The sequence below is a fragment of the Coenobita brevimanus genome, chromosome 59, assembly GCF_032717465.1.
Source record: "Coenobita brevimanus isolate Jiangsu-jjx chromosome 59, ASM3271746v2, whole genome shotgun sequence".
NCBI lineage: Eukaryota > Metazoa > Arthropoda > Malacostraca > Decapoda > Coenobitidae > Coenobita > Coenobita brevimanus.
In genome coordinates, this window is record NC_137012.1 from 21,827,152 (window position 1) to 21,854,948 (window position 27,797).

Sequence of the window (27,797 nt, forward strand, 5' to 3'; positions counted from 1 at the left end):
TAAATCTTTGTCTTTTCACTCAGAATTCTAATTTCTTAACACTATGCACTGTTTTTTTTTTCACTGCACAACACTGTAAATTCCCGTGTGGTCTAGTGGAGAAGTTCTAGACATTTAATCACTGTCAGAGTCTGAGAGTAGTTCTTGCAGGTGACCTAGGGGTGCGTTGCTGGGTCGTGGTGATGGAGTACCCACTGCAGATGACTCTGAAGAGAGTCGCAAACTCAAGTCGAGTGGTGACTCCACCGTGCCTGATGTGCTGGGCTGTGGCTAGGAGCATGAGTGCCTGTCTTGGGAAGGCAATGGAGTGGACCCAGGGACTGGGCACAGCAGGGGTCACGGGCCTGAAAAGCTGTCAATGGTTGATTGACGCAAGGAACGATGATTTTGATGATTAATGATGTGCTGCCTGAAAGCGCGCACTTCTCCACAAGTCCCAAGGGCCCCATCTCCCTGTCCCAGTCCGGGTGCTCCAGGTAGTCCAGAACGAACTGTAGGTGTTCCCGGAGTGCGCTCAGCTTGGGGATGGCTGGAGTAGTGTCACGCTGAGAGGAGTCTGCATCATCGTCGGAATCTTCAAGCTGGGTACTGACACCTGCAACTGAAGATGCAATCTCGATATCAGACATGGTCCAATACCCAGGATCGCCCTTGTTGTCATCCAACCACTCACGCCTTTCGTCCACATCATCATCGTCCCCATGCTCACGTAGACATGCATGGAAGTCATCCACGTCAAAACCTAGGAAATCGTACTCCACATCCGTTCCAGGAAGCAGACGAGACCAACCATTTTCTAGAGTCTTGACAGGGACTTCTTTCCATGCACTGGCCCAGTTGTAGATGGCAGACCTGATGTTGTAGTGGCGAAGGTTTTCCAAAGTCCGCTGGCCTCGTGTGTCCCGTCCCTCCCTGCGCTCGTCCTCGTCCTCGAGAACAACCATCACCTCGTCCAGGAACTTCCTTCGGTACAGCCTCTTCGTTGCCATGATTACTCCTTGGTCCATTGGTTGCATAAGAGCAGTAGTATTAGGTGGCAGAAACATGCACCTAATGCGGCCATTCTCAGCCACCAAGTCCTTGTCGCACAGGTGGGCAGGTGCATTGTTGAGGAGAAGGAGGGCCTTTACATTGTCGCGTGGGATTCCCAGTTTCTCCGTTTGGTAATGGATGACCTCCTTGACAAGTGGAACCAGTCTTTGAAGATGTGGGCAGTGAACCATGCCTTCAAGGAATGGTACCAGACGACAGGAAGGACATCCATCACCCCACGAAGACACTGAGTTTTGCACGGCCAACAATAACGGGCTCAAGCTGGTGCATGCCGTTAGCATTAGCACAACACAAAGCAGATATCCATTGCTTGGAGAGCTTGTGGCCAGGTACACGCTTCTCCGTATCCTCGTAGAGTGTTTGTAGGCAAAGAGTGACAGAATAAACCAGTTTCGTCAGCGTTGTAGACTTGACCGAGAGTGAGGCCCTCCCTGTCGATCAAGCGCTTCACCTTGTGCCAAAACTCTACTACTCCATCCTCATTGGCGTCCAAAGCTTCGCCATGAGACTTACGGTTGGTAAGGCCATGTCGTAACTTGAACGCAAAGAGCCAACCCTCGGATGCCTTGAAATCTAGGGCGTCGTGAAGCCTTGCGAACTTCTCAGCAGCAGCCTTCAGCTCTGTGCCACGCACCTTCACACCAGCAGCACGTTGCTGTCGATACCAAATCAATGTGGAGAGGTCGACTTCAGCATACTTGGGAGTAAACATCACCTTCCTTTCCACGTTGTGTTTGCTTTTCGACAAGAAGTCAGCCGTGTACTGCATGAGTTTGTCTCGGTTTATCTTGATATCAAACAAAGTAGATCGGGCCAGGTTGAATTTCCGAAGGATGCATGAGGAAGACCATCCCGCATCCACTTTGTCCTATATCTCCCTCTTCTCCAGAGTCAAAACCACTCTCTTCCTCTTCTCAGGCGGCGGGGCCATCATCACACACACACGAAGAAGAGGCACGAGAGCAACAGGAGAGCCTGCAGCATGCAAGGCACCACCGCAAGAGCAAGCATGTGGGCGGCCATGACGACGAGAGTGCACACACAACGAGAGACGGACGGTAAGTGGGGAGGATGCAGGGGCGCTCTTGCGGACGGCGGTAGAACGATGCACCAAAACACAGCTTGCCCGCGCCGCGTGTGCCAATTTCAAATTATGAGCGGGAAAAAGTCGGATTTTTTTGTAATTTTTTGCGGTTTTTGTCCCATTTTGGGAATACTGGATCCCGGGACGAAAATGTCTGGTAAGTGAGGATGTCCGGAAATTGGGCGTCCGGATATTATGGGGATTATTGTGTATATATATATATATATATATATATATATATATACAGTGCTCGTCAGAAGTATTCAGCGTTGTCCGCCGGGCGCGCAATACTTATGGCCCAAAAAGAATCACCCATTTTTAGGGGTAAGAATTGAGCCACAAGTTTGAGCTCCGAGCATGACGTCACGGTAGCCTGGGGCCTTCTGACGCGCTGGTTGGTTCCCGCCTCAGTCGCCCACGGGCTGCCTGAGAGAGAGGAACTCCGCCGAGTGTCCCTCTCAAATTGCGCCATTTTTTACCGAGTGTCCCGCAGTGTTTTGGCCTTCAAAACTTTGTTATGGCACCTACCCGTGAACTATCGAGTGAAATCATATCCCAGATCATTGCTCTAAAGGAGGCAGGCCACCAGACAAAGGAAATTAGTGAATTGGTTGGTGTGGCATGATCGACAGTGCGTCGTTGGTGTGCGCAGTTTCGGGAGGAAAACAGTGGTGAAGTTCCCACAAAGAAACCGAGATCTGGTAGGCCTAGGAAAACTTCCCCAAGGTCTGTTAATGTTTTAAAACGTGCAGTGGAGTTTAATCCTCGTGTGAGTGCAAGGAAAATTAAGGAGAGCAACCCAGAAGTGTTTGGTGAGGTGTCAGTGAGAACAGTGTCTCGTAGGGTGCATGAGCTTGGTTACACAAGTCACAGGCCTGTGAAAAAGCCTCTTCTCTCTAGCAGCCAGAGAATTCGTAGGCTTGTCTTTGCTAATAAATATCTAAATTGGGGTGAGGAGCAATGGTTGTCAGTGTTGTGGTCTGATGAGGCAATGTTTAGTGTTACCTGTAACAGAGGAGCATGCAAAGGTAGTGACCCACTTGACCCACGGTATGTAGAAAGCACAGTTAAACATCCTGATTCACTCATAGTATGGGGTTGTTTTTCAGGGAAGGGTTTGGGGAAGCTTGTTGTACTTCCCAAGAACCTCAGAGTGAATCAGGATGTTTACCTGGAGCTTCTGTGTGATCATTTACCAGACTCCTTCGAGCTAACAGGTGCACGAGTGTTTCAGCAGGACGGTGCACCTGCTCACAAGGCCAAATCGGTCACCAATTGGCTTCGTGACTGCGAGGTATCATTCATGACAGACTGGCCAGGAAATAGCCCAGACCTCAACCCGATTGAAAACCTCTGGTACCTCGTAAAGAAGAGTCTCCAAGGGAAGGACGTGAGCTCTCTACCTAAGCTGGAAGCCGCCATTCGTGACTCCTGGGACAAAATACCGCTCCAGCACCTCAGGAGCCTCGCCCTTTCACTTCCAAGACGTCTCAGGTCCGTGAAGAAACGTAAAGGCTACCCTACAAAGCACTAAAGGTAAATAAAATGCATTATTTATATGTTTTTTCAATGTTGAAAGGTTTGTTTCTCAGGAGGGACGCAGGGCGCTCCATACTTCTGACGAGCACTGTACACACAGTAATCCCTCAGATATCCGAACGCCCAATATCCAAACATCCCCACTAATCGGACATAATTGTCCTGGGATTCAGTATTCCCAAAATGGTCCAAAAACGGCAAAAAAATAGAAAAAAAAAAAAAGATTTTTTCCTGCCCGTAATTTGAACTTGGCTTGTGGGGAGCAGGACAGCTTTGTTGTGGCGCGTCATTCCTCCGATATCTGCTAGAGCGCCCCTGCATCCTCCCCACTTTCCGCCTGTCTCTTGTCGCAAGTGAACGCTCGTCGTCATGGCTGCCCACGTGCTCACTTTTGTGGTGGTGCCTTACCTGCTGCAGGGACTCCTGCTGCTCTCGTGCCTCTCCTTCGTGTGTGTGATGATGGCCCCGCCACCTGAGAAGAGGAAGAGAGTGGTGTTGACTCTGGAGAAGAAACGGGAGATATTGGAGAAAGTAGATGAGGGGTGGTCTTCTTCACGCATCCTCCGCGAGTTCAACCTGGCCTGATCTACTTTGTTTGATATTAAGAGACCCTGAGACAAACTCATGCAGTACACGGCTGACTTCTCGTCGAGAAGCAAATGCAATGTGGAGAGGAAGGTGATGTTTACTCCCAAGTTTGCTGAAGTCGACCGCTCCACGCTGATTTGATATCGACAGCAACGTGCTGCTGGTGTGATGGTACGTGGTATGGAGCTGAAGGCTGCTGCTGAGAAGTTTGCCAGGCTTCATGACGCCCTAGACCTCAAGGCATCCGAGGGTTGGCTCTTCGCATTTAAGTTACGGCATGGCCTTACCAACCGTAAGGCTCATGGCGAAGCTTTGGACGCTAACGAGGATGGAGTTGACGAGTTTCGGCACAAGGTGAAGGGCTTGATCGACAGGGAGGGCCTCACTCTCGGTCAAGTCTACAATGCTGACGAAACTGGTTTATTCTATCGCTCTTTGCCAATGAACACTCTAGCCGAGGAGACGGAGAAGCGTGTACCTGGCCGCAAGCTCTCCAAGGAACGGATATCTGCTTTGTATTGTGCCAATGCTAACGGCATGCACCGGCTTAAGCCTGTTATTGTTGGCTGCGCAATGCAGCCTCGGTGTCTTCGTGGGGTGATGGATGTCCTTCCTGTCGTCTGGTACCATTCTTTGAAGGCATGGTTTACAGCTCAGATCTTCAAAGACTGGTTCCACCGCCATTTCATCAAGGAGGTCATACATTACCAGACGGAGAAACTGGGAATTCCACGCGACCAGGTAAAAGCCCTCCTTCTCCTCGACAATGCACCTTCCCACCTGTGCAACAAGGACTTGGTGGCTGAGAATGGCTGCATTAGGTGCATGTTTCTGCCACCTAATACGACTACTCTCATCCAACCAATGGACCGAGGAGTGATCGTGACAACGAAGAGGCTGTACCGAAGGAAGTTCCTGGACGAGGTGATGGTTGTTCTCGAGGACGAGGATGAGCGCAGGGAGGGACGGGACACGCGAGGCCAGCAGACTTTGGAAAACCTTCGCCGCTACATCAAGTCTGCAATCTACAACTGGGCCAGTGCATGGAGGGAAATCCCTGTCAAGACTCTAGAAAATGGTTGGTCTCGTCTGCTTCTCGGAACGGATGTGGAGTACGATTTCCTAGGTTTTGACGTGGATGACTTCCATGAACGTCTACATACGCATGGTGACGATGTTGATGTGAACGATGTGCGTGAGTGGTTGGATGATGACAAGAGCGATGCTGGGTATCAAACCCTGTCTGATATTGAGATCGCATCTTCAGTTGCAGGTGTCAGTACCCAGCTTGAAGATTCCAGCGAGGACGGAGACGATGATGCGGACTCCTCTCAGTATGACACAACTCCAGCCATCCCCAAGCTGAGCACACTCTGGGAACACCTAGAGTTCGTTCTGGACTACCTGGAACACCCGGACTGCGACAGGGAGATGGGGCCCTTGGGACTTGTGAAGGAAGTGCATGCTTTCAGGCAGCACATCATTAATCATCAGAATTGTCGTTCCTTGCGTCAATCAACAATTGACAGTTTTTTCAGGCCCGTGACCCCCGCTGTGCCTAGCCCTGGCTCCACTCCGTTGCCTCCCCAAGACAGGCCCTCATGCTCTGAGTCACAGCCGAGCACAGCCACGGTGAAATAACTGCTCGACGTGAGTTTGCGTCTGTCTTCAGAAGTTCAGGGAGCTCTTGCCTCTCCTGACAATGAGAGGGCTCTCCCTACGTGCTAAGGGGTCTTTGTATGCAGCATGTGTTAGGAGTGTAATGCTGTATGGCAGTGAGACCTGGGCAGTGAAGGAGGAAGATATTTGCCGGCTCAGACGTACAGAAATGACAATGATTAGGTGGATGTGCAGTGCGTCCCTGCGTCCAAGGCCTGAAGGGGCTGGGTTTACAGTGGAAGAGTTGAGAGGTAGGATGGGACTGGAGTGTATTGGTGTTGTGATGAGGAGAGGTAGATTGAGGTGGTTTGGACATGTAGAGAGGATGAGGGATGATAATTGGGTGAGGAAGGTGAGATGTGTTAATATTGGGGGTGGGGTTATGAGAGGTAGACCGAGAAAGACATGGGACGAGGTCATTAAGTGTGACCTTAGGGTTAAGGGACTGAACAGGGAGGCTGCAATGGATCGTGCAGCGTGGAGAGCCGCCATTAGGTGACCAAGGCCGACACATGCAAGCATGTCGGAGCCTTTAAAAACGAAAACGAAAACTTCAGAGTTGTCTGCAGTGGGTACGCCATCACCATGACCCAGCGACGCACCCCTAGGTCACCTGCCAGCGATATTCTCGGACTCTGACAGTGAATAGACACCAAGAACTTGTCCACTAGACCACACAGGAATTTACGGTGTTGTGCAGTGGAAAAAACAGTACATTGTGTTAAGGATTTACAGTTGTGAGTGAAAAGACAAACAATTTTTGGACTAAATTTAACGTAAATAGATGTGTGTTTTTGCTTTTTTTGTGTGTGGCTGGGGTGGGGGGTGGGGGGTGGGGGGTGGTTGGGGGGGGTTCGGGGAGCTCTTGCCTCTCCTGGCACTGGGAGGGCTCTCCCTACGTGCTGGGGGGTCTTTGTGTGCAGCGTGTGTTGGGAGCATGGTGCTGTGTGGCGGTGGGGCCTGGGGAGTGAAGGAGGGGGACGTTCGCCGGCTCGGGCGTGCGGAGGTGGCAATGATTCGGTGGATGTGCGGTGCGTCCCTGCGTGCGGGGCCTGGGGGGGCTGGGTTTACGGTGGGGGGGTTGAGAGGTGGGATGGGGCTGGAGTGTGTTGGTGTTGTGGTGGGGGAGATAGATTGGGGTGGTTTGGGCGTGTGGAGGGGGTGGGGGATGATAATTGGGTGGGAGGGGTGAGGGGTGTTGATGTTGGGGGTGGGGTTGTGAGGGTTAGACCGGGAAAGACGTGGGACGGGGTCATTGAGTGTGGCCTTGGGGTTGGGGGACTGAGCGGGGAGGCTGCAATGGATCATGCAGCGTGGAGAGCCGCCATTAGGTGACCAAGGCCGACACATGCAAGCATGTTGGAGCCTTTAAAAACGAAACGAAACGAAACGAAAATGGTTATAAGAATGGAAAGAGTTAAAGTGCAGAGTGCAACACTTATTAAGTTAGAATGGAGCATAAGTTAGACAAGAGTGCACACTGTGAAGAGGATGGACTTCTGAGTGCGAATGACTAAGTTCAGTGCAAGACTTCATGAACAGTGTACTGCAAGTGCTTCAGGAAATCCTTCTTACTGTCAGAGTCTGAGAGGAGGTGGTTATTCATCGAGATGGCCATGGACTTGCTGTAAGTACACAGAATGTTTCATACTGTATTCTACTGTATTTTCCATACTATACTTACCTCAAACACCTCATTTCACTCTTTTATGTCCCTTATTGGTGTGAATATGCTGTGTCTTAGGTGCTATGCATGTGCAGTAGGAAGGTGTTTTTCTGAGTTAGAGTAGGTTAGGGTCCATAACTACCAGTCCAGGAGCCAGGGACTTGTAAGTACCCAGAATGTTGAATATTGTATGAACCTACCTCAAAAACCTCATTTTATGCTTCTTTTGCATTTATTTCAGTCTTTTATGTGCCTTATTGGCGTGATTTGGGTCTTAAATAGGTGCTATGCATGTCCAGAGGGAGTTGTATAGGTGTTTTTCTGAGTTAGGGTCCATAAGTACAAGTCCAGAAGCTGGTGCCCAATATCCGGACAGGACCACTATCCGGACCTGCCTATGGCTCTATTACGTCGGATATTGGAGGGATTACTTATATATATATATATATATATACAGTAATCCCGCATTTTTTGCGGATTTTTTGTCTACGGTTTTGCCCTCTCGCGGATTTTCTTAGCATTAATAAGTTCAACTAAAATATCCTTGAATATACAGAAAACAAAAAATTTGAAATTCCCGCAGCTTCCAATTGTAGCGCGGTAAACTCACGCCACCCTCTGTCCCTTTCCCGTGGCCCCTCTGCCAGTGTTACCATATCTAGCATAATTTTATTCTTTTAGCATAATTTTGATCAAATTTTCGAGTCTGGAATATTTTTTAGCATATTAGAAGTTTTAGAATCATTCTAGCATAATATAGAATGGAATGGAATATTTTTGGAATAATTTTATAAAAGCTACAAATCAGAGAGAGAGGGAGAGACGAATAAGGTAAGATGTTTGAATTGTTGGTTACTTTCAGTTTGGGCTTGGTTGGGTTGGATTAGGTTAGGTTAGGTTGGATTAGGTTAGGTTCGGTTTGGTTCGGTTAGGATAAGTTTGAGCTTTGTACTTTACCCATGAAACCTAGGTTTTTCTGATGGATTTTGGCATGATTCATTCGATTTTCAGCTTCATTTCAGTCGGAAATGACCATTTTCTGTGTTTCCCCCCCTCCCTATAACCCCCGATTCCCCAAAGATCCCCCATTGTTGCAGGGGGATGGGGGGGTCATATCTCAAAATCTGGTTATTTCTGATGGAAATGATGCTCAAAATCGAATGAATCACATCAAAATCCATCAGAAAAACGTAAGTTTCGTGGGAAAAAGCAGTAGGCTATGGGCAGAAAACCGATATTTATCCTCTTACTGTATGTAGGTTCATTTTAATATTTTCATAGTAAACAATACATAATTAATATGTTGCACGAATATGTATAGAATTTTATCATTTAGCTTCAAGTTAGCATAATTCATTTTTTACTTGGAACAAATTTGCTCAATCTAGCATAATTTTTTCATTGCCCTAGCATAATTTCGTTGTTTGGATATGGCAACACTGCTCTCTGCCCCGCGTTCCTCAGTCCACGCCTGACTGCCCTACGTGTGAGGTGTGCTTGTAACCGCACTATGATATGAGCCTCTTGCCTCCCACTTGCTTTCCACATGGCCCCAGGACGTAAGCCAGCCTCACCAAAGGCTAATAATACAATTAGTAAGAACTCCAAAGTGACAAAACGATCAAGAAAAGTTATGACCTTAGCAGAGAAAATCGTGTTACTGGACAAGCTAAGAAACGACCGTGGGAGTGTTTGCTATCACCAGTTAATGCATCTTTTTATTTTGTTCTGTTTTGTGAATAAATGTGTAGATAATTGTGTATTACAGTACGGTGTTTACGTTTTTCCTTCATAATGGAGTATGTGCTTTCAATCTTGTAAGAAGGTATTTCGAGATGAGTATGGAGGTTTCGGGACAATTCGCAGTCACAACAAACACAAAACAATTCGCCTTCATTAATGAAGATAGCTATGGGTGACGCTAGAATATAATTCAAAGGCAACTACAGTGAGGAAGAAAGTTAATTATTGACTAAAGGAGCAACTAATAAATAATATCCAGAACCTACGCTACTGAACATAGACTTTGCTGGATCCCCCTGAAATATAGTTATTAAAGTATTGATTAATTAATAATAAGTATATTGATAAAAGTATTGATTAGTATATTTATAGAATGGCGGGGAATCGTCCAGGGTGCGAATTGTTCTGAAGGGGAATCGTCCATGTTTTGACGGGGAATTGTCTGACGGCGAATTGTCTCGCAATCAGTATGGACATGGACTGTGTGATGGGCAGCATGGTGGTGTAAGATTCAATTGTTAATAGAGTATTCGCGGAATTGAATTTTCGCGGGGGTTACAAGAACGTAACTACCGCGAAATATGTGGGATTACTGTATATATATGTGTGTGTGTGTGTGTGTGTACAGTAATACTGTACCTTGATATATGATACCCCTTGATGCGATGCCCCGGCTTAGTGATGGGGGTACAAATACCACCATGCCCCGATACACAATGGAGGAGCCTCGGTTTAACGATGGGCCCTCCAATGTTGCGCGCACAGACAGCGGGCCGAAATTCTGAATCTCACGCATTCCCGCGGCCAGCTGAATCCGCCTGCGTCCCAGGATGTGCAGAAACATTTGCGCAGGCCCCATAGCCATCATTCACCACACACTTGGCCATCTCAGAGTGAGGATCTCCCCTACACTCGTCCACCATGCATCGTGTTGCACCACCAACGTTATGCAAGCTGCTATCGTAGTGCATTGTAACTGTATTCGAGCAGTGCCGTGAGTAGAGCAGTGATACTAAGCATGTGTGGAGTGCAACATTGTGTGATTTTTGGTCTAAGTTTATGTCTGGTAAGGGTGCTGCACGTGGTGGAGCTAGTGGTGGTGCTAGTGGAGGCCCTAGTCGTGGTGGTAAGCAGCCTGCAAGTGGTGGTGCTGTTGCTATTCCCTTGAAGTGTGTGTGTGAGATTGTCACTAGAGGTGAAATTGGAAATGCCTAAGTGCCACAACAAAGATGAAGGTGCGTATGCTATTGCCTCGGCTCTCCACCTGGCCCAGTCAACTGTCTCCACCATCATAAAGAGGAAGGAGGCCATTAAGGCTGCTGCTGGGAAGGTTGCAACCTTATCCACCTCCCGTATCACCCGCCAGCAAGAGCTTGCGATGGAGGAGCTGGAGCAGATGCTCCGCACATGGGTGGAGGATCAGAAGCCGCGCGAGGCCAGGCAATATGCACTAAGGCTTTCTCGCTCTGGGACGAATTAAAGGTCAGGCGGGATCTGGATGAAAACGAGACCTTTAAGGTGAGCCATGGGTGGTTTGACCGGTTCAAGAGGTTGGCAAACCTCCACCATGTGAAGATGTACGGTGAGTTGGCAAGTGCAGATATGGTGGTGGTGGCAGCGTTTCCTGACAAGCTGAAACGCATCATCGCGGAGGGTGGCCATAGTGCGAAACAGGTCTTGAATTTTGACAAGACTGGGCTCTTTTGGAAGAGAATGCCCTCCAAGACATATCTTGCAACGGAGGAAAGGCCTATGCCAGGATGCAAGTCCACGACGGACCAGCTGACACTCCTGCTGGGGGACAACGCTGAGGGCGACCTCAGGTTGAAGCCGCTCCTAGTCTACCACTCCGAGAACCTCAGGGCTCTGGTGGGGTATGTTAAGGAGAACTTTGGAGTTATCTGGAAGTTGAACAAGAAAGCCAGGTTGACTTCAGATATTTGTTCATCCTATTTTCACTCGTACTTCTCGTGTGTTGAAGAGGTATGCATCACACGAAAGTTTGGCAAACAGATTTCTCATGGCGGTGGACAATGCGCCTAGCCACCCTCCCACGATGAAGGAATGGGCCAGCAATATTGAGGTGGTGTTCCTGCCCCCCAGCACCACATCCTTGTTGCAGCCGATGGACCAAGGGGTGATTGCAGCCTTTAAGGCTTACTACCTCCGCCACATGATGAAGCAGTTGGTAAGGGCCTGCGACAGTGATGACAGGACAACAGTGCAGCAGTTTTGGAAGGGGTACAACATATGCCACGCCCTTGAGAATATAACTGCTGTGTGGGACGAAGTTAGCCAGGCGACAATGAACGGTGTGTGGCGAAAGCTGTGGCCAGAATGTGTCCACTCCTTGAGGGCATGCAAGCTCCACCTGTTGAATGTGTGTGGCAGGATATAGTTGAATTATTGCACGAGGCTGGCTTTGGGGAGGTCGACGAGGATGACGTGGAGGAGGTTCTCAAGAGCCACACGGAGGAGCTCAGCAATGATGAGCTCCTCAATATGGAGATCTAGTGGGCACACCAGGAGGCAGAGGAAGAGGTGGTTGTGCCTGAGATCCGAGCTCTGAATACCAAAATCCTGAAGGAGATGCTAACAAAGCTAACTTCGTCCCACACAGCAGTTATATTCTCAAGGGCGTGGCATATGTTGTACCCCTTCCAAAACGAGGATGATGTAATGCAAACACTCGACTCCCTCCCAGGACGAAGCAGGGACACGGTTGATCAGCTCGAGGGGATAAAAGTCTACAGGACGATGCTGGAGGAGAAGAAGAGGGCGGCCAGGCTTACTACGATCACAGCCTTCTACAAGCAGGTCCCCACCACGCCAGCAAGTCACACAGGATCTCCCCAGCCCTTGACGAGCAGAGCATCTCTCCAGCCTTCTACCAGCAGAGCATCTCCCCAGCTTTCAACCAGAAGAGCATCTCCCCAACCTTCAACCAGCAGAGAAACACCGAGGGACAATTCCCGCCGAGGACATGCTCGGCCCGTTGTGCTGGACCCAACCTCCAGCCGATCCCCATCTCCTGTGTCACCTGTGCCTCCACCAAGGCACTCTGCCACTCCATCGCTGCCTTCCTCGTCCCGGCCTTCATCTCCCACACCACTTCGGCCACTGTCTCTGTCTTCCTCGCCATGACATGAGCCACTGCAACTGACTTCATTGCTACCTCATCATTCATCGCAGCAGTCCCCTTGCCACCTCACAGGTTATCGTAGCTGTCTCCCTCACCACCTCCTCTGTCATTGCATCGCACCTCATCGCCACCACCTGAGCCAGCACATTGCACTCTATCACCTCCGCCTGAGTCATTGCATTGCACTCCATTGCCAGTCCCCTCTGACCCTTCCCTGGAGATCAGTTTTGAGGGCTTCCAGGAGGAGGATTGAGTGCTGAGGAGCTCCACATGTCCCCTAGCCTCAGGGGGGATAGCAAGGATGATGAACAGGACTGGACATGGACTTACAAGAAGTAAGTGATGAGAGGTGTTTGATATTTTCTAACCTATTCCTTATGTTTTTCAGGATTTATTTGTTGCTGTTAGTGAGTTATTTACATGTTTTAGGCTTAGGTTAAATTCCTTGACAGCTGTTAGGCCATTCAGATTGCCTTAAAACCTGTTTTTTGGGCTCATCTGGGTGGACTTTGGACTTGGTTTGGGGGAAAAACCAAGGCTGGTAAATGGTCCATGTTGAAATACATGTTAAAAGTACCACGATATACGATACCTCACCTAATGATGGGGTTTTCTATCTATCTATCTATTGCCAGACGCCATAATCCCGTACAGGGTGGCCATTTGACTCTGAGTTACTTGTTTTACAGGGAGGGTCACTAACCCTCCACCAACCCACTTGACACGTCGATGGGGTTTTACCCAACCAATTAGATCGCTAAACCAGGGTATGCCAGTATATATGCTGTAAACACACACATACACACACACACACACACACACACACACACACACACACACACACACACCGCTCGCTGGCGCAGTGGTAACGTTCTCGCTTGCCATCTGGTAGACGGGAGTTCGCGCCTCGCTCAGGTTGCGAAAAGTTTCACTGAAGAAGTGGGTGGTTACTGTCCCCCTTGAGCAAGGGGACAGGTGTGTGGGTGTGTGAAGGTCACAGCCTTGCCCTTAGATCGGACTATATGAGCTCTCAGCTCCCTTCCAGGAGGGTAAAATGCTGACGATCACGACCATCAAGTGATCCTGACCGACCCGGTGAATTACACACACACACACACACACACACACAGTATATTCAGTATCTTGATTAAACATGAGCAGTATCTGTATTTTGTCTTTCTTCACTTTCCATTCTAATTATTTTTAATATCCTGACTGAGTAACTGATATTCCAGAAACTAATGATAGATGAGAAGAAATGCTACCTGTTTGGCCGGAATCCCCAGATGAATGACTTCTGCATTGACCATGCATCGTGCTCCAGAGTTCACTGTTCCCTTGTTTACCATAAGCACCTCAACATGGCCTTTCTTGTTGATCTTGGCAGCAGTAAGTACTGTAACATTTTTCATACTTGGTAAATTAGTGTTGATCAGTTGTCATAAAGTGAAAAAAGTGCAAGACCAGTGTTGCATCACAAGTTCGAATTATTACAGATGGGCGTGATCATTTTTCAACACGCAATCATCATCACTGTAAAGGCATCTCGTGAAACATAGTACAGTACTGTGAAAACAGTTGCAGGCATTATGTTTGGACAGTAGAATGGATTACTGTGAACAGTAATATGAATGAATGATGTAATTTATACCAACACTTCATCTGCATAATGTCAGATCATGAGTGTATGAGCAGAACCCCCCTCTACTGAATATCAGCCATAAATGCTAATTAACCCCTACAAACTGCATTTTTCTAGGGATATGTTTCACCCCAGCTGCAATTTGGAGCTAAATTTTCATCTTTTACCAGAAAAAAAAAAAAAAAAAAAAAAAAAAAAAAAAAAAATCTTGGATTTGAAGAGCTTGACTTTACACACCTGAAAATGCTAATCTTAGTCCTCTAGGCTTAATGGTTACCACAAACCCATCCATCAAAGATTATAAAAGTCCTCCCCTCACAGTAAGAGAGAACTGGAAAAAATTGGCAGAAACCTAATTTTCGCTACAAAACCTTACCAGAGTCAGTGAAGTCAATGTAAAATATGTTTTTATTGATGAAACTAGGTATAGGAGTCAGCATGAGAGTACTGTAGAAAAAAAAAAAAATCCGAACGAAAATTTCTGCGGATATGTAATTTTCGCCGAAGAACCTTACCCAGATCAAAAAAATGAATGCAAAGTATGTTTCTATTGATGAAACTATGTGCCGAAGTCAGTATGAGAGTACAAAAAAAAATCTAAACAAAAACTTCGGCAGAAACCTAATTTTTGCTAAAGAACCATACCTAAATAAATGAAATGAATGTAAAATATGTTTCTGTTGATGAAACATGCAGGAGTCAGCAAGAGAGCTAATAAACTTACATAAATTACTATAAACTTATAACAAACCTTTCTAGGAATCAGTCGGAGTCATTTGGTAAGGATTAGAAGTGGATCATAGCAGGGAAATTACTGCATCATATTCGGGACACAGGCTAGGGAGGGAGTGAGGTAGAGGTGGGGTGGGGGGTCTCAGGCAGGAATGAGACATACTCCCAGTGCAGAGGAGATTTGGTGAGAGAAAAACACAGGCCGATCGTGGCAAGGAAATTACCGAGTCATATCCAGGATGAAGGATAGGGAGGGAGGGAGGTGGAGGTGGGGTCGGGGGTCACGGGCAAGGATGAGACATATTCCCACTGCAGGGGAGAGGTGGTGTGGGGGGTTATTTTGGTGTGAATAGAGACACATGGCAGGGAAATTACTGCACCATATTCAGGACAAAAGATAGGGAGGGAGGAAGGTGGAAGTAGGGTGGAGGGCCTCTGGTGGGGTTGAGGGGGGATGAGACACACCCCCAATGTGTGGGAGGTGGTGTGGGGGTATTATGGCAGGAGGAAACACAAAAAATGATCACAGCAGGGAAGTTCCCATGTCATTCGATACAAAAGGAGGGGAGGTAGAGGGGGGCTCAGAGGAAGGGATGAGTGGGCATGAGACATCCCCCCTATGTGATGTAGATGTCATATTGGTAGGTAGTTTGGGTGGAAGGGGACTGAGCGGGCTGTATCCAATCAGCCAGAGGGAGATGGAGAAGTGGCTGGGGGGGGGGTCCCCCCACAGACCTGGTGATGGGGCAGGGTCTCCCTTCCCACCACCTCATCCTCTAGTTCTGATTGGGTAGGAACCATTTACATTATAAAAGGGGCTGGCTTAGTGCTCGGCAATTTTTGACAGCATTTCTACGATCATCAGTCATAGGACTCTACCTGCCCAACTTGCAAACCAACGATCATTAGTCATAGTTACTTTAAAGGGTATATGAAGATAAGTAATTAAAATCTTAGGATTTGTAACAGAATGCACCAAAACAACGGTTACAGATCACTAAGAAACAAACTAGCGGTATATACTTCTAAGCAGAGACAGGATGAACATGACAGGCACATACAGAACAGTAATCCCTCGACTATCCAATGTAATAGGCCCAAAGGCATCTGGGTAATGGCTCCGTCTAGGTAATGGACTTCTCCCCTGGCTCCCCTTCATACATAGCCTAACTTTGAAAGCCATTGTAAAAGGCCACTACAGTACATTGTACATGACTTGCTCCTGTTGTTTAACACTGCACTGTTTGGTCAAGCAGACCTATAAACCACAGTCAAGCAATTACCATGGTCAAGCAGACCCATCAACCACAGACAATTAATTACCACTGCAGGGCCATACCCTGCAGTGACAAAAAAAAAAAAAAAAAGCTACACAAGAAAAATGCAGTGGGCACACAATACATAATGGCAGAATGGAATAAAATAATGGTAAAAGAGAATCAGATCATGGTACAGTACGGGAAGCTAGGATAAAATCAGTCAACACTCACGATTCTACCATGCCTCATCAGTCTTACCCAGGATCTCCCGCTTCTTCAGAGTCATCTTCCCTGGTGAAGGGGCCATCATCACACACTCTAGGAAGAGGCATGCAAGGAACAGCAAGGCCTGAAGCAGGTAGGAGACACCTACAAAAGCCGCCACGTGTGCTGCCATAACAACTGTCCAAGAGATGTTTACTACACTGTTGCTGCGCGGGAACTGAGAATGGCTGACGGGGTTTCTAGTGGTTGCTGGGTAAACTGCCCAGCCAGACAGGGCAGCACAGCTGGGCTATTCCCACCCAGCCGAGCGAGAAAATGTTCATGTGGCCATAATTTTCGCCTGGACGCAAGCATTTTGTCCGGATATTATGAAAAATATGAATAATGGTTTCAGACAGCCAGATCACAACGTCTGGGTAATGGCCATGTGGATAATAGAGGGATTACTGTATATTCTATGTTCAGTTTCAGACAAATATATTTATCCATGCTATAACAACAAATAATGAATTAGACAGTGAGCAGTGGCTTGCAGAACTCTGTTATGCAGTCTTTGGAACCCAGCATGCATTTCAGAATATTGTGTTAAAATTTCAAAACTGACCAAAATGTGGAATGATAATAGTGTCTTTAGCTATGCGTATCACTAGTCTGCTTCACACAGAGTACAGAATCCTATAGTATGAACTCATGAATATTTATTCTCAGCCATTAATACTGTTGCAAACATTTTATCACTGGTCACTGTTTCCAGTACCCTCAACCTTCTCTTCACAAGAACAAGGAATGACACCAAAACTGCTGTCTTGAAGATGTCACCAGAGGTGAGATCCTCCATTGTAGAACAGGGCAATTACAGTATATCTATGTGGATCTTAGAAGATACTGTGCTTTTGACAGATTCTGGGTCACACAGTGTCATCACTGTCAGGGCTTTGGTCATACATCTGAGAGATGTTCTAGCAAAAATGATGAACCTAAATGTAGTAACAGACGTTCTCCCAAATGCATCAACTGCTCTTCCTTAAGACTTCAAGATGCTAATTCAGATTCACAGTCGGTTGCCCACTTTGCATCAAGTAGACTGTCCAGTTATAATTTCTCATAGGAATAGATTGATTGAAAACACCAATTTTGACCATTCAAAAAACTGACTATGTCCCTCTTGAACCATTTATGGATGGGTCTTCTAAATATTCGTTCTGTCCATAGTAAGATAGACTATATTAATGAAACTCTAAATCAGCACAAACTTGACATTTTGTGTTTGACTGAAACTTGGTTGTATGAGTCTGATATCAATATTATTTGTAATGCTTTGCATAAGACACTTTCAATTATAAGTATTCCCAGGCCTGCTGCTGACTGTCCGAGAGGAGGCGTAGCACTCATCCACTCTGCAGTACTTGCAAACGTTTCTCTCATTGATTTAGACCTGACCCCATCTTCATTTGAATTTATGGAAGTATTAATAAAATTCCATCAGAATACCTTCAGAATTGCAGTTGTCCATCGACCAGATCATCCGGGCACAGATCGAGGCTTTATGGAGGAGTTTGGGCAGTTTCTTGAAGTGTTTTCTCTTAAATCTGGAGGGCTTCTTGTTTGTGGTGATTTCAATTATTGGGTTAACAGTCCAGAGTCAAAAACCATTTTCTTCAGAATTTCTTGAGTTCATTACGCGAACAATTTTTTCAATCATGTGAGTAATCCAACTTATGTCTCAGGACATGTCCTTGGCTTGATCTTGTCCCCTGTTGGTTTCCAGGCACGTATCAGATGTGAAGGTTGACTCAGTTGACCCCCTCATCTCTGATCATGCTCTGATCACTCTTGATTTTGATGTCCCGAAATCCCCTTCATATAAAAAGGTCATCAGGTTCAGAAATTACAGGAATGTTGACCGCCAGTTGTTGTGTCTTGAAATTGATCAGCATTTAAACTACATTGATTCGTCAAATCTTCTGATTATTTGGTTGATATTTATAACAATGAGCTTGGGTCAATTTTTGACCATTATTGTCCCGAGGTGGTAAAAACAGCCATTCTGCGTGATAATTCTCCATGGTATGATGGTATGATCCATCCATTAATTCTTTGTGTAGACAACGTAGAAAGGCAGAATGAGAGTAGCACTTGCAGGGACCAAATTAACTCGTTTGCGTTATGTTTTCGCAAGAAGAGCAGTCGTTCACACTGTAAAAGCCCAAAAGGCTAGGTATTATCAAAATAAAGTTGATTCATGTGGTGATGATAAAAAACTATCTGCAGTTGTGAATAATTTGGTTGGTCGGAGGAATGTAACTGTTAAACCAACTTCTGTATCTGATGCCCAATTGGCTTTTAATTTTGCTTCATTTTTTACAACTAAGATGTCTCACATAAGAAGTGATTTAGACAACAGTTCTCCTAGTGAAGCGTACTCAGTTGACTTCCAACCATGGTGCACTGGGCATCATTTGCATTCAACATTTCATCCACTGGATGTAAACAGAGTCATTTGTTACGTCAGAGAACTTAAAACATTTTGCCCACTCGATCCGTGTAACGTGTCACAACTGCCTGATGTGTATGAGCAAGCTGCAGAATTTATCTGCAACATAATAAATAGATGCTTCATAGAAAGTAATTTTGTGCAGTCTGAAAAACATGTTTGCTTAGGCCCCTGATTAAGAAACCTGGCCTTGATGTCGAGAGCATGACAGATTATCGTCCTGTCTCTAACCTGTCTTTCTTATCCAAGATTATTGAGCCTGCTATACTCAATCAACTCTTACCACTAGTGGAACACAGCAGAGTTGTTCCTGTTGTTTAGTCAGCATACATAAAGTGCTATTCAACTGAAACTGCACTAACAAAGATTCATAGTGACTTGGTGGCAAACACTTGTAATGGGATGTCCTCTCTCCTAGTTCTGTTGGATCTGTCGGCAGCTTTTGATACAGTAGATCATAAATTATTGTTGGATGATCTGTACTGTAGTTTTATGGCATTCGTGATAGTGCTCTTTTGCTCCTTAAGTCGTATCTGTCGGACAGATCTCAGAGAGTGTTTGTTGATTACGCTAGCTCTAATTCTGCTCCTCTTCAATACAGAGTCCCTCAAGGATCAGTTTTGGGTCCAGTTCTGTTTACTTTCTATACAAGTAGTTTACTGTCTTTACTAGATGCTCACGATATGTCTTATCATTTTTATGCGGACGACACCCAGCTCTATGTTAAGATGTCAGATATCAATGATACTAAGACAAAACTTGAATCTCTAATGTCCGATAGTAAGATTTGGATAGCTAAGAGGAAACTTAAGCTGAATGATGGTAAAACTGAGATCATCATCATCATCAGAGGAAACAGAAGGGGCGATGACACTGATAATGCCCCTGGCTTTGAACATTGTCTTGTCACAGTTTCATCCAGTCAGTTCTGTTCAAAATCTGGGTGTTTATTTTAATTCAGAGTTAAATTACAAAGAACATAGTAATCAGGTTGTCAGAACTTGAATATCAGAAATCTGTACTCTCTGAGAAAATTCCTGAATAGACGGTGCCTCTTAACATTGGTCCATGCAGTGGTCTTGTCTCATGTTGATTATTGTAATTCACTGTGGATTGGCCATCCAAATAATATACTAACAAAACTTCAGTCTGTGTTGAACAGGGCAGCATGGCTTATCTTTGGTTTCCCCCCAAGAACCTCGACTATCCTGTTCCTGGTTGAGTTGCATTGGTTACCAGTAAAGGGTAGAATTGAATTTAAACTGTGTCTTATTACATTTGTGGTAGGTGGGGGCACTCACCATCCACTCACTTGATGTAGTGCTGCTCTTGGGTGTCTGCCCTTTCCTCTCATCCATCCTTCTTTCCATCCATCCTCTTCTGTCTTTCTTTCCTTCATTCTTTCCTCATTCTTCTGCCTGCGGGTAACTTTACACTCCCTCTTGTGTCTTTCCTTCATTCTTTCCTCATTCTTCTGCCTGCGGATGACTTTACACTCCCTCTTATGTCTTTCTTTCCTTCATTCTTTCCTCTCCCTTCTGCCTGTGGGTGACTCTACACTGAGTGACAAGCCAAATGGTTTCCTGTACACCAGGAAACCATTTACTACGCTGAGTAGTAACCATATAACTAAATTTTGGCACCTGGTGGTTTAGTGGGTAATAACGGTGCTCCAATCGGATTAAGCCAGTGAAGGTTTATATACAAGGGGTGGTTGGGGTTGATTGCTTACGTAATGCCACTCAGGGATGAGCAAGGCTGGTCACTCTCATCTTAAATGTCAGGACCAACTTGCCTAGCCCCGGGCTCCTACGCTCCTCATGGGGCAACATAGGATTGGATGATGGATGCATGGATGTCTTATTACATTCAAGGGTCTTAAGTTTGGTGAACTGAAGTACCTTGCTGAATTGTTAAAACTCCCATCAGCACGCCCAGGTGTGATGTTAAGCAGTGAAGATGACTCCTTGCGTCTCAGCAAGCCTGGAGCCATTCACCAGTCATCTTTCTCTGATCGTTCATTTGTGTATAGAGCCCCTAGATTATATAACAGATTGCTGTTGTCCATAAGACAAGTCTTCTGTTGAATCCTTTAAGAGACAGCTGAAAGCCTTTCTTTTTTCAGAATGCTATGACCTGGAGAAAGGTGCTATGACGGATGATTATAGGGTTTAATTATTACCACTTTCATATACTGTATATATGATGTAGCTTGTATTATATATGAGAGATGTCACAATTCTTTTAATTGTAAAAATAATGTATGTGTGTTGAGCGCTAGTGAATTCCCAAAGGAAGAACTGGCGCTTTTGAGAAACAAAAGACCAGATTATTATTATTATTATTATTATTATTATTACCCCTAATGCATGTACTATTTTTTCAGCCCACGGGACTTTCATAGGCAATATCAGATTAGAAGGACACAAGCCAACACAACTTCCAGTCAACTCCACCTTCCATTTTGGAGCTTCCACTAGAATGTATACTCTGCGGGAACGGCCACAGACTGCACCCAAGCCTGTGATGGAAGAACTTGAGAGAATGACAGAGGATAGTGATGGAGGGTTGTTGGGCTTGCCAGAAACTGAAACTGAGTTGGACGTGAGTGGTGAAAGGAAGTTATTGTTAGAATTACTATGTCTTTACTTGATTGGTTACTTGAAAATTTGCCACTTGGGAATTCATAAGTAGAAGTTCACAGGTATTGCAGTTTCATCCTGTGTACTGGAACTTATCCAGTGACAAAATAGCACAGTGGATCAGTTGTCCTTTAGTACGTAAAACATGGCTTTAGCTTAAATACAGCAAAGCTACTCACCCCTGTCAGGAATAGACAAGCTGTTCAGGACAGTTTGTTCGTTACTGATACAGTACTTCATTATTTAAAAAAAAAAAATAATAAAAAATAAAAATCACATAATGTTAGCAGATTTCAGTTCTCTTGGGTTGACCTTTGTTCCCACCAGACAGACATTTGTTCATACATAATGATACCCAGGTGTCTGCTACTGTTTTCATTTGATAGCTGACACTGACTTCTTTCATCAGCCCATCTTCAGATGATTTTAATTAGGAGGCAGTGTTTAGAGATAGCACATTTGTTGTGACATCTTAAATTTGTAAAGAGTCTGAATAATACAAGAAACCTCAAAAAGTAAGCAATTCCTGGAGGCTGTTGTGAGAGTTGTTGCCTGTTGCCCATACAGAAATCAATCAGATGGCTTCATTGGCAGCCATTCTTGAACATCTAATAACTCTTGGCATAAGGCAGATTAAGAGACCAAAAATTAATGTTTTCGGGTTTTTTTATTTTTCTCCATCCATCAATCATCCAATCCTATGTTGCCCCATAGAGGAGTATAGGAACCCAGGGCTAGGCAAGTTGGTCCTGACCTTTAAGATGAGAGTGACCAGTCTCACTCATCCCTGAGTGGCATTATGTGAGCAGTAAACCCCAACCACCCCTTGGATATAAATCTACACAGGCTCAGTCCAATTGCAGCACTTTAATTACCCACTAAACCACCAGGCGCCATAATATGGTTATATGGTTACCATCCAGCATAGTAAATGGTTTCATGGTGTACAGGAAACCATTTGGCTTGTCACTTCATGTAGAGTCACCTATAGGCAGAAGGAAGAGGAAAGAATGAAGGAAAAAGAGACAGAAGAGGGAGTGTAAAGTCACCCGTAGGCAAAAGAAAGAGGAAGAAATGAAGGAAAGGAAGACAGAAGAGGAAGGATGGAAGAGAAGAAAGGGCAGACACCCAAAGCAGAACTACAGTAGGCTTTCGATCTTTGATTGGGTTTGGGACCGAAAAAAACGATCAGAGTGTGATTTATCGAAGTGCGAATTGATAAACTTATTGAAAATCAATAAATGGGACTGGCATGTCGCCGACAAACCTACATCACTTTTTATGTATACACTTACTGTACACCCACCCAAAATCATAACACAACCATATATTTGCTTATATATAGTACATATTTACTTACTGTTAGCAAGAAAAGGAACAAATACAGGCTGCACTCACTTTAAAATAGAAAGAATGAAGCTTATCTGGTAGTGTTGGTTCCAAGGCATAGGTTGAGTCACTGTTGCCAGCCACCATTGCCACCCTCGCTGCCATCACTCGCGCTCACCCCAGCCTCGCTTGAGTGAACACCTGCTTCGTTGTCCTTGTCCCAGTCACCATGACCACTGCTGTTGATGCTTTCACTGCCTCTGTCATCACAATTGAGCCCCTCAAAATCGAGAACATACGCAGTTCGGTGTCTAAGTCATTGGGGTTAAGTTGTCCTGCTTCAGCCTCATCTATGTTTTCTATTGTCTGGGCCTCTCTCTGTCTAGCTTTGAAGAAGTTGGTGATTTTTGTCTGCCTCTGCTCGTTCACCTTGGTGTTGTAAACCTCCATGATATATGCATTGATGAAATCAAAGTGTTTATCGATCTGGGTGGTGTCCATCCTGCCATCGACAATATCCCTGGCCTTCACCAGGTGTCCTAGAGCTTTGGAGAGTTGTTGGACAGTGGGTGGGGCAGGTTTAGTGTCCGGTAGATGCATATCAGTCTCTTCGTTATCCTCTTCTTCTCTGTTGAGATCTTCAACAGCACCCGATCCTTCACCACTTTCAGTACCAACCAGTTCCCTCAAAACTTGGCTCTCATCCACACTTGAGAATACAGGTGCTTGATTAATAGATGCTACAGTGTCGGCGAGCAGGTCTGCCTGACATTGGATATCTATTGCTCCTGCTGTTTCTGTCTGTTTCTCTGGCTTCAGTAGTTTTTCCCGTGCATGGTTAATTGTAGCTTGTGTTATATTATTCCAGGCAGTAACAGTAAAGTCCACAGCATTCTTAATTGTGAACTTCTTCCAGAAATCCTTGACTGAAATAACGTCCTTGGTCGGTATAGGAGCTGGTATAGTGGCAGAGGAACTGGTAGAGGGGCTGGGGGAATAGGGGGTAGTAGTAGTAGATCCCTAGACAGTCTGGCTGAACAGCCCCGAGTCTCTTAGGAAGGCCATGGCCAAGACCAGGCTTTCCCACGGAGCTCTCAAAAAGTGTATGTTGTGTTGTTGGCGTAGGTGATTGTGTGTAAAGCAGTCTTCCATAATGTGCTTAATAATATGGGGTGCTGTGTTGCATCCTGGACAGGCATCAGCGACGGAGTCATCCAGCCTCTTCTGGTAGCTTAAGAGGGCTGGATGGTGCCTGCATCTCAGCCTGGCCAGGTGGACCCTGTCCTCACAAGGGAGATAAGATTTAGAAGGGTGGATGTCTGGAGGCCGTGCATGCAGCTGTGTGTTGTCTTTAAGTGACTGAATGGAGCGGCAAGTGATCTGAGTGTGGATATGCTTCTGGAAGCTGGTCTGAGGGGGGAGAGATGACAGTATTTGTGTATGGTATCGTTTGCTGGGTGTAGTTTTGATGTTCCTTGGTGTGGGTGGATGTGCTGCCATGCAGTATAGTGGATGTTGTGGGTTTGTGGAGGCTGCAGCAAGAAACTGGGTGCCTCTCATGTCTAGGTGATCCTTGACTTTGAGGACTCTGGTTTCTTGATGTAGGTGGTCTGTGGGTGTGGTAGCTATGCAGCCTGTGATTATTTTTACGGCCTCGTTCTGTATGGTCTGTAGAGTGTTGTAGTGTGTTTTGGTGAGGTTAGAAGCCCAGGCAGGGCTTGCATAATTCATCACTGAACGTATGTATTGTTTGTATACTGTGGTGGTGGTTTCTTTGTTGTGTCCGAATGTTGTATGGGCAAGTGACCTCAAAGCATTGAGTCTTGGTGTTATTTTATTTTTAATGTTTGTGATGTTGTTTATCATGGTACTTGAAGCCCTTTCACGTGACTTTAGAAACGGACTCCCGTGGGAGTTGTTGTATGCTGATGATTTGGTGTTGATTGCAGAAAATGAAAGGGAGGCGGAGGAAAGGTTTAGGAAGTGGAGAGATGGTATGGGGCAAAAGGGTTTAAGGGTAAATGCAGATAAAACAAAAGTGATGATCTCTAGGGTTGGTGGCGGTACTGTCAAAGACGAGGGAGAGTGGCCATGTGCAGTTTGCCACAAGGGCGTGGGAAGTAATTCCATCTTGTGCAGTGTGTGTGATAAATGGGTGCATAAGAGATGTAGTGGTATCAGAGGTAGACTGCGAGATAATGCTGATTTTATGTGTAAGGCGTGCCGGGGTGAGCAGGTGGAGATCGTCAGACGTGAAAGGATTGAACTTGCTGGTGAATCTCTTGAGTGTGTGGAAGAGTTTTGTTATTTGGGAGACATGTTGTGTGCTGGAGGTGGGGCTGGAGCTAGCTCTGTGGCTAGGGTGAGAAGTGGTTGGAAGAAGTTCAGGGAGCTCTTGCCTCTCCTGACATTGAGAGGGCTCTCCCTACATGCTAAGGGGTCTTTGTATGCAGCATGTGTTAGTTTCATAAAGACTTGTAGTTACTTGTAGAGAAGTATATTTTAGACTTGTGGTCGAGCGGCTTTTATATCTTGTAGTAGTTTCCCCACCAGATGTCATGTAGTGACGGGAGAGGTAAAGAATAGTATGGGACTATTTTTATTTGTCTTGGAAATATTAAACAGGTATAATAGTATAAGTCCTGGGTAGCTACCTCCCTGTCTCGCTATCTCTCTCTCTCTCTCTCTCTCTCTTCTAAGGCTAATCTCCGTCTCGACCTCTCTCTAGGGTCGCTTGTCTCCTTCTAAACTCTCTTTCCTAACATCTCGTGTAGTAGGGTGTGTGTGTCACGTATGTTCCTCATGGCAACAGAACTTTCTCACGAGAGGACTGCTGACAGCTAACTGCATCATCTCCTTACTTGCCACTGTCGTCAGCCTTCCTCCGTGTAAGCGTTTAGCGCTGCTCGCTTCTCGCAAACACAACACCTTCTCATCATTTGACTTCCTGCTTCTATCTGTCTCTCTATCTATCTATTTATTTATCTATCTATTATGTAGTCCTATATTTGCTCGTCAAAAATGCATGCGTACCATCGACATTTAATAGTTATAATATATTAATACATACTACATACACATTATAATGAACTTATAAGCTAATTAAGTGAAATACATAATATTGTAAAGTAACATAATTGTATGAATATTGTATACATATATTATTCATAGTAAATAGTGATTATTCAGTAATATTACATTTTAAATAAGTTGAATACATATTGGAATAAATGCATTAAAGTAAATTATTTAACTGTAATACAGTATGTACTTGGGTTATTATAGTGAATTGCATACATGCAAGAATAAAAATAGTTTAAAATTAAGATTATTGTAAGAGTTATTAATATTTCATTCAAAGATAATGGTACTGGTTTGTCATATATGGGTCATTCTTCTTTGTGTTATTATTATTATTATTATTATTATTTTTTTTTTTTTTTTTTTTTTTTTTTTATATAATTAATACTATATACAAAATATATACACTTCATTCAGGGTGGTTAACTGTGATGTTAACTCTCCCCCCACTAAACAATGACTCCAAATTAGCAATTCTTGCATGCATTCTGTGCATTGCCAACAGCAATACTGCAACCACAATGCAGATAATTATAAAGACAGAAGGTGCTTGGCTATACACATAATATGGGTTGAACATACTCAAACTCAAATCTTCCCAGGGCTTCATAGTTTCATTGATCAGCTGCATAGTTTCAAACTTAGGTGAAGTCAGCTTAATACTCGTGCTCATGTTTAAGTCCATATCAGGCAGTGGGTGGAAATGTTTGTGTGTATGGTTGATAATGGCGTAGTGATTGATGGTGGAAAAAGTAGACATGGATGGTGTAAATACCGCACAGTAGTCTGGTGCTATGTATAATCCTGAGGCTGATGTATGAGATGGTGGTATATCTGGACAGACTATGTAAACTGATGTGTTATGAGGGAAATAAAAAAACTGCGAGTGTCCAATGCGTTGATGGTGTACAAGTTTATCTGGAGCAAAAGTGAAGTTGCAATGATGATGAATATTGTTATTGCTGATGATAGCCATTTCACAAGGGACCGTATCAGTAGGCTGAAACGTGAAAATGTACGCAGGACAAAGATGAACAGCATGTAAGGATGTGCGGCACTTTCGCTCAATCGTTGACTCACTTGCGAAAGTGACAGTGTCTCTGCCTCTTTGGAGACCATGATGAGTTCGGTGTCTGTGTTGATGTTGATGATGACTAAAGTGTTGTTGTTTCTATAGGGGAAGGGGTGTATTTGGTATACTGTGAACAGGTCTTCCGTGATGAATGGTACATGAACTATCACTGATGTTGGTGTTAGTGTTGCTTCCAAGTAATGGGTAATATTGCATAAATTCCCTACTGCGGAACAATGGCTTCAATTTATGTTTATGTATGCCTTGACTAACTATCTGACGTAGCTCATGAACTGGGAGTAAGTCATTTGTGATCTTGCCATCACCAGCATTCAATTCCTTGCATAAGTGCCCTGAAATGATCTCTAGTGTTCTCTAATTGTAGTAGAATCGTGTCAATATGTTCTTTTATGATGGTGATGTGCTGGAAAAGGGTTACTTTACCCTCCAAGTCATTTATTTTATCTATACTCGAGAGCTACGTTTTCTGCTTGTTTCAGATTTTTCACAATTGTTTTCATTGCTGAGTTCTGTCCTGTGATGAATTTATCTTGGTATGTTAGTACCTGAGCTATCTTATTAAATTTTTTGTTTATTTCTTTAAGGTCATCCTCTGTAGCCAATCCAAAGATGTTCCCAAGAATTGCGCCGCCCAGATCGAACAAACCGCGCTTTTGGCGAGTACGTGTGATATTGTTCCTGTCGCTCAGCACCTCTGTTCCATAAGATGGGAGATCTTGGATCATGACGAGCATAGTTGACTTCGCCTCTGTTCTAGTTTCCATTTCGCTAACTTCACCATTTCATCCACTTCCTTGGTGATATGTGATTGTGAAACATAATTCCC

At 45.1% G+C, this 27,797-nt stretch overlaps 1 protein-coding gene across 2 annotated transcripts in view; it reads left to right on the top strand.

The window, feature by feature from the left end:
• Positions 1-27,797, top strand: part of NiPp1 (nuclear inhibitor of protein phosphatase 1) — a 111,794-nt gene that overhangs the window by 42,321 nt on the left and 41,676 nt on the right. For both annotated transcript variants that reach the window (XM_080274773.1, XM_080274772.1), the window contains 2 exons: positions 13,710-13,863; positions 21,213-21,430. In XM_080274773.1, the coding sequence (XP_080130899.1) occupies positions 13,710-13,863; positions 21,213-21,430 (372 nt within the window). The remainder of the gene's footprint in view (positions 1-13,709; positions 13,864-21,212; positions 21,431-27,797) is intronic.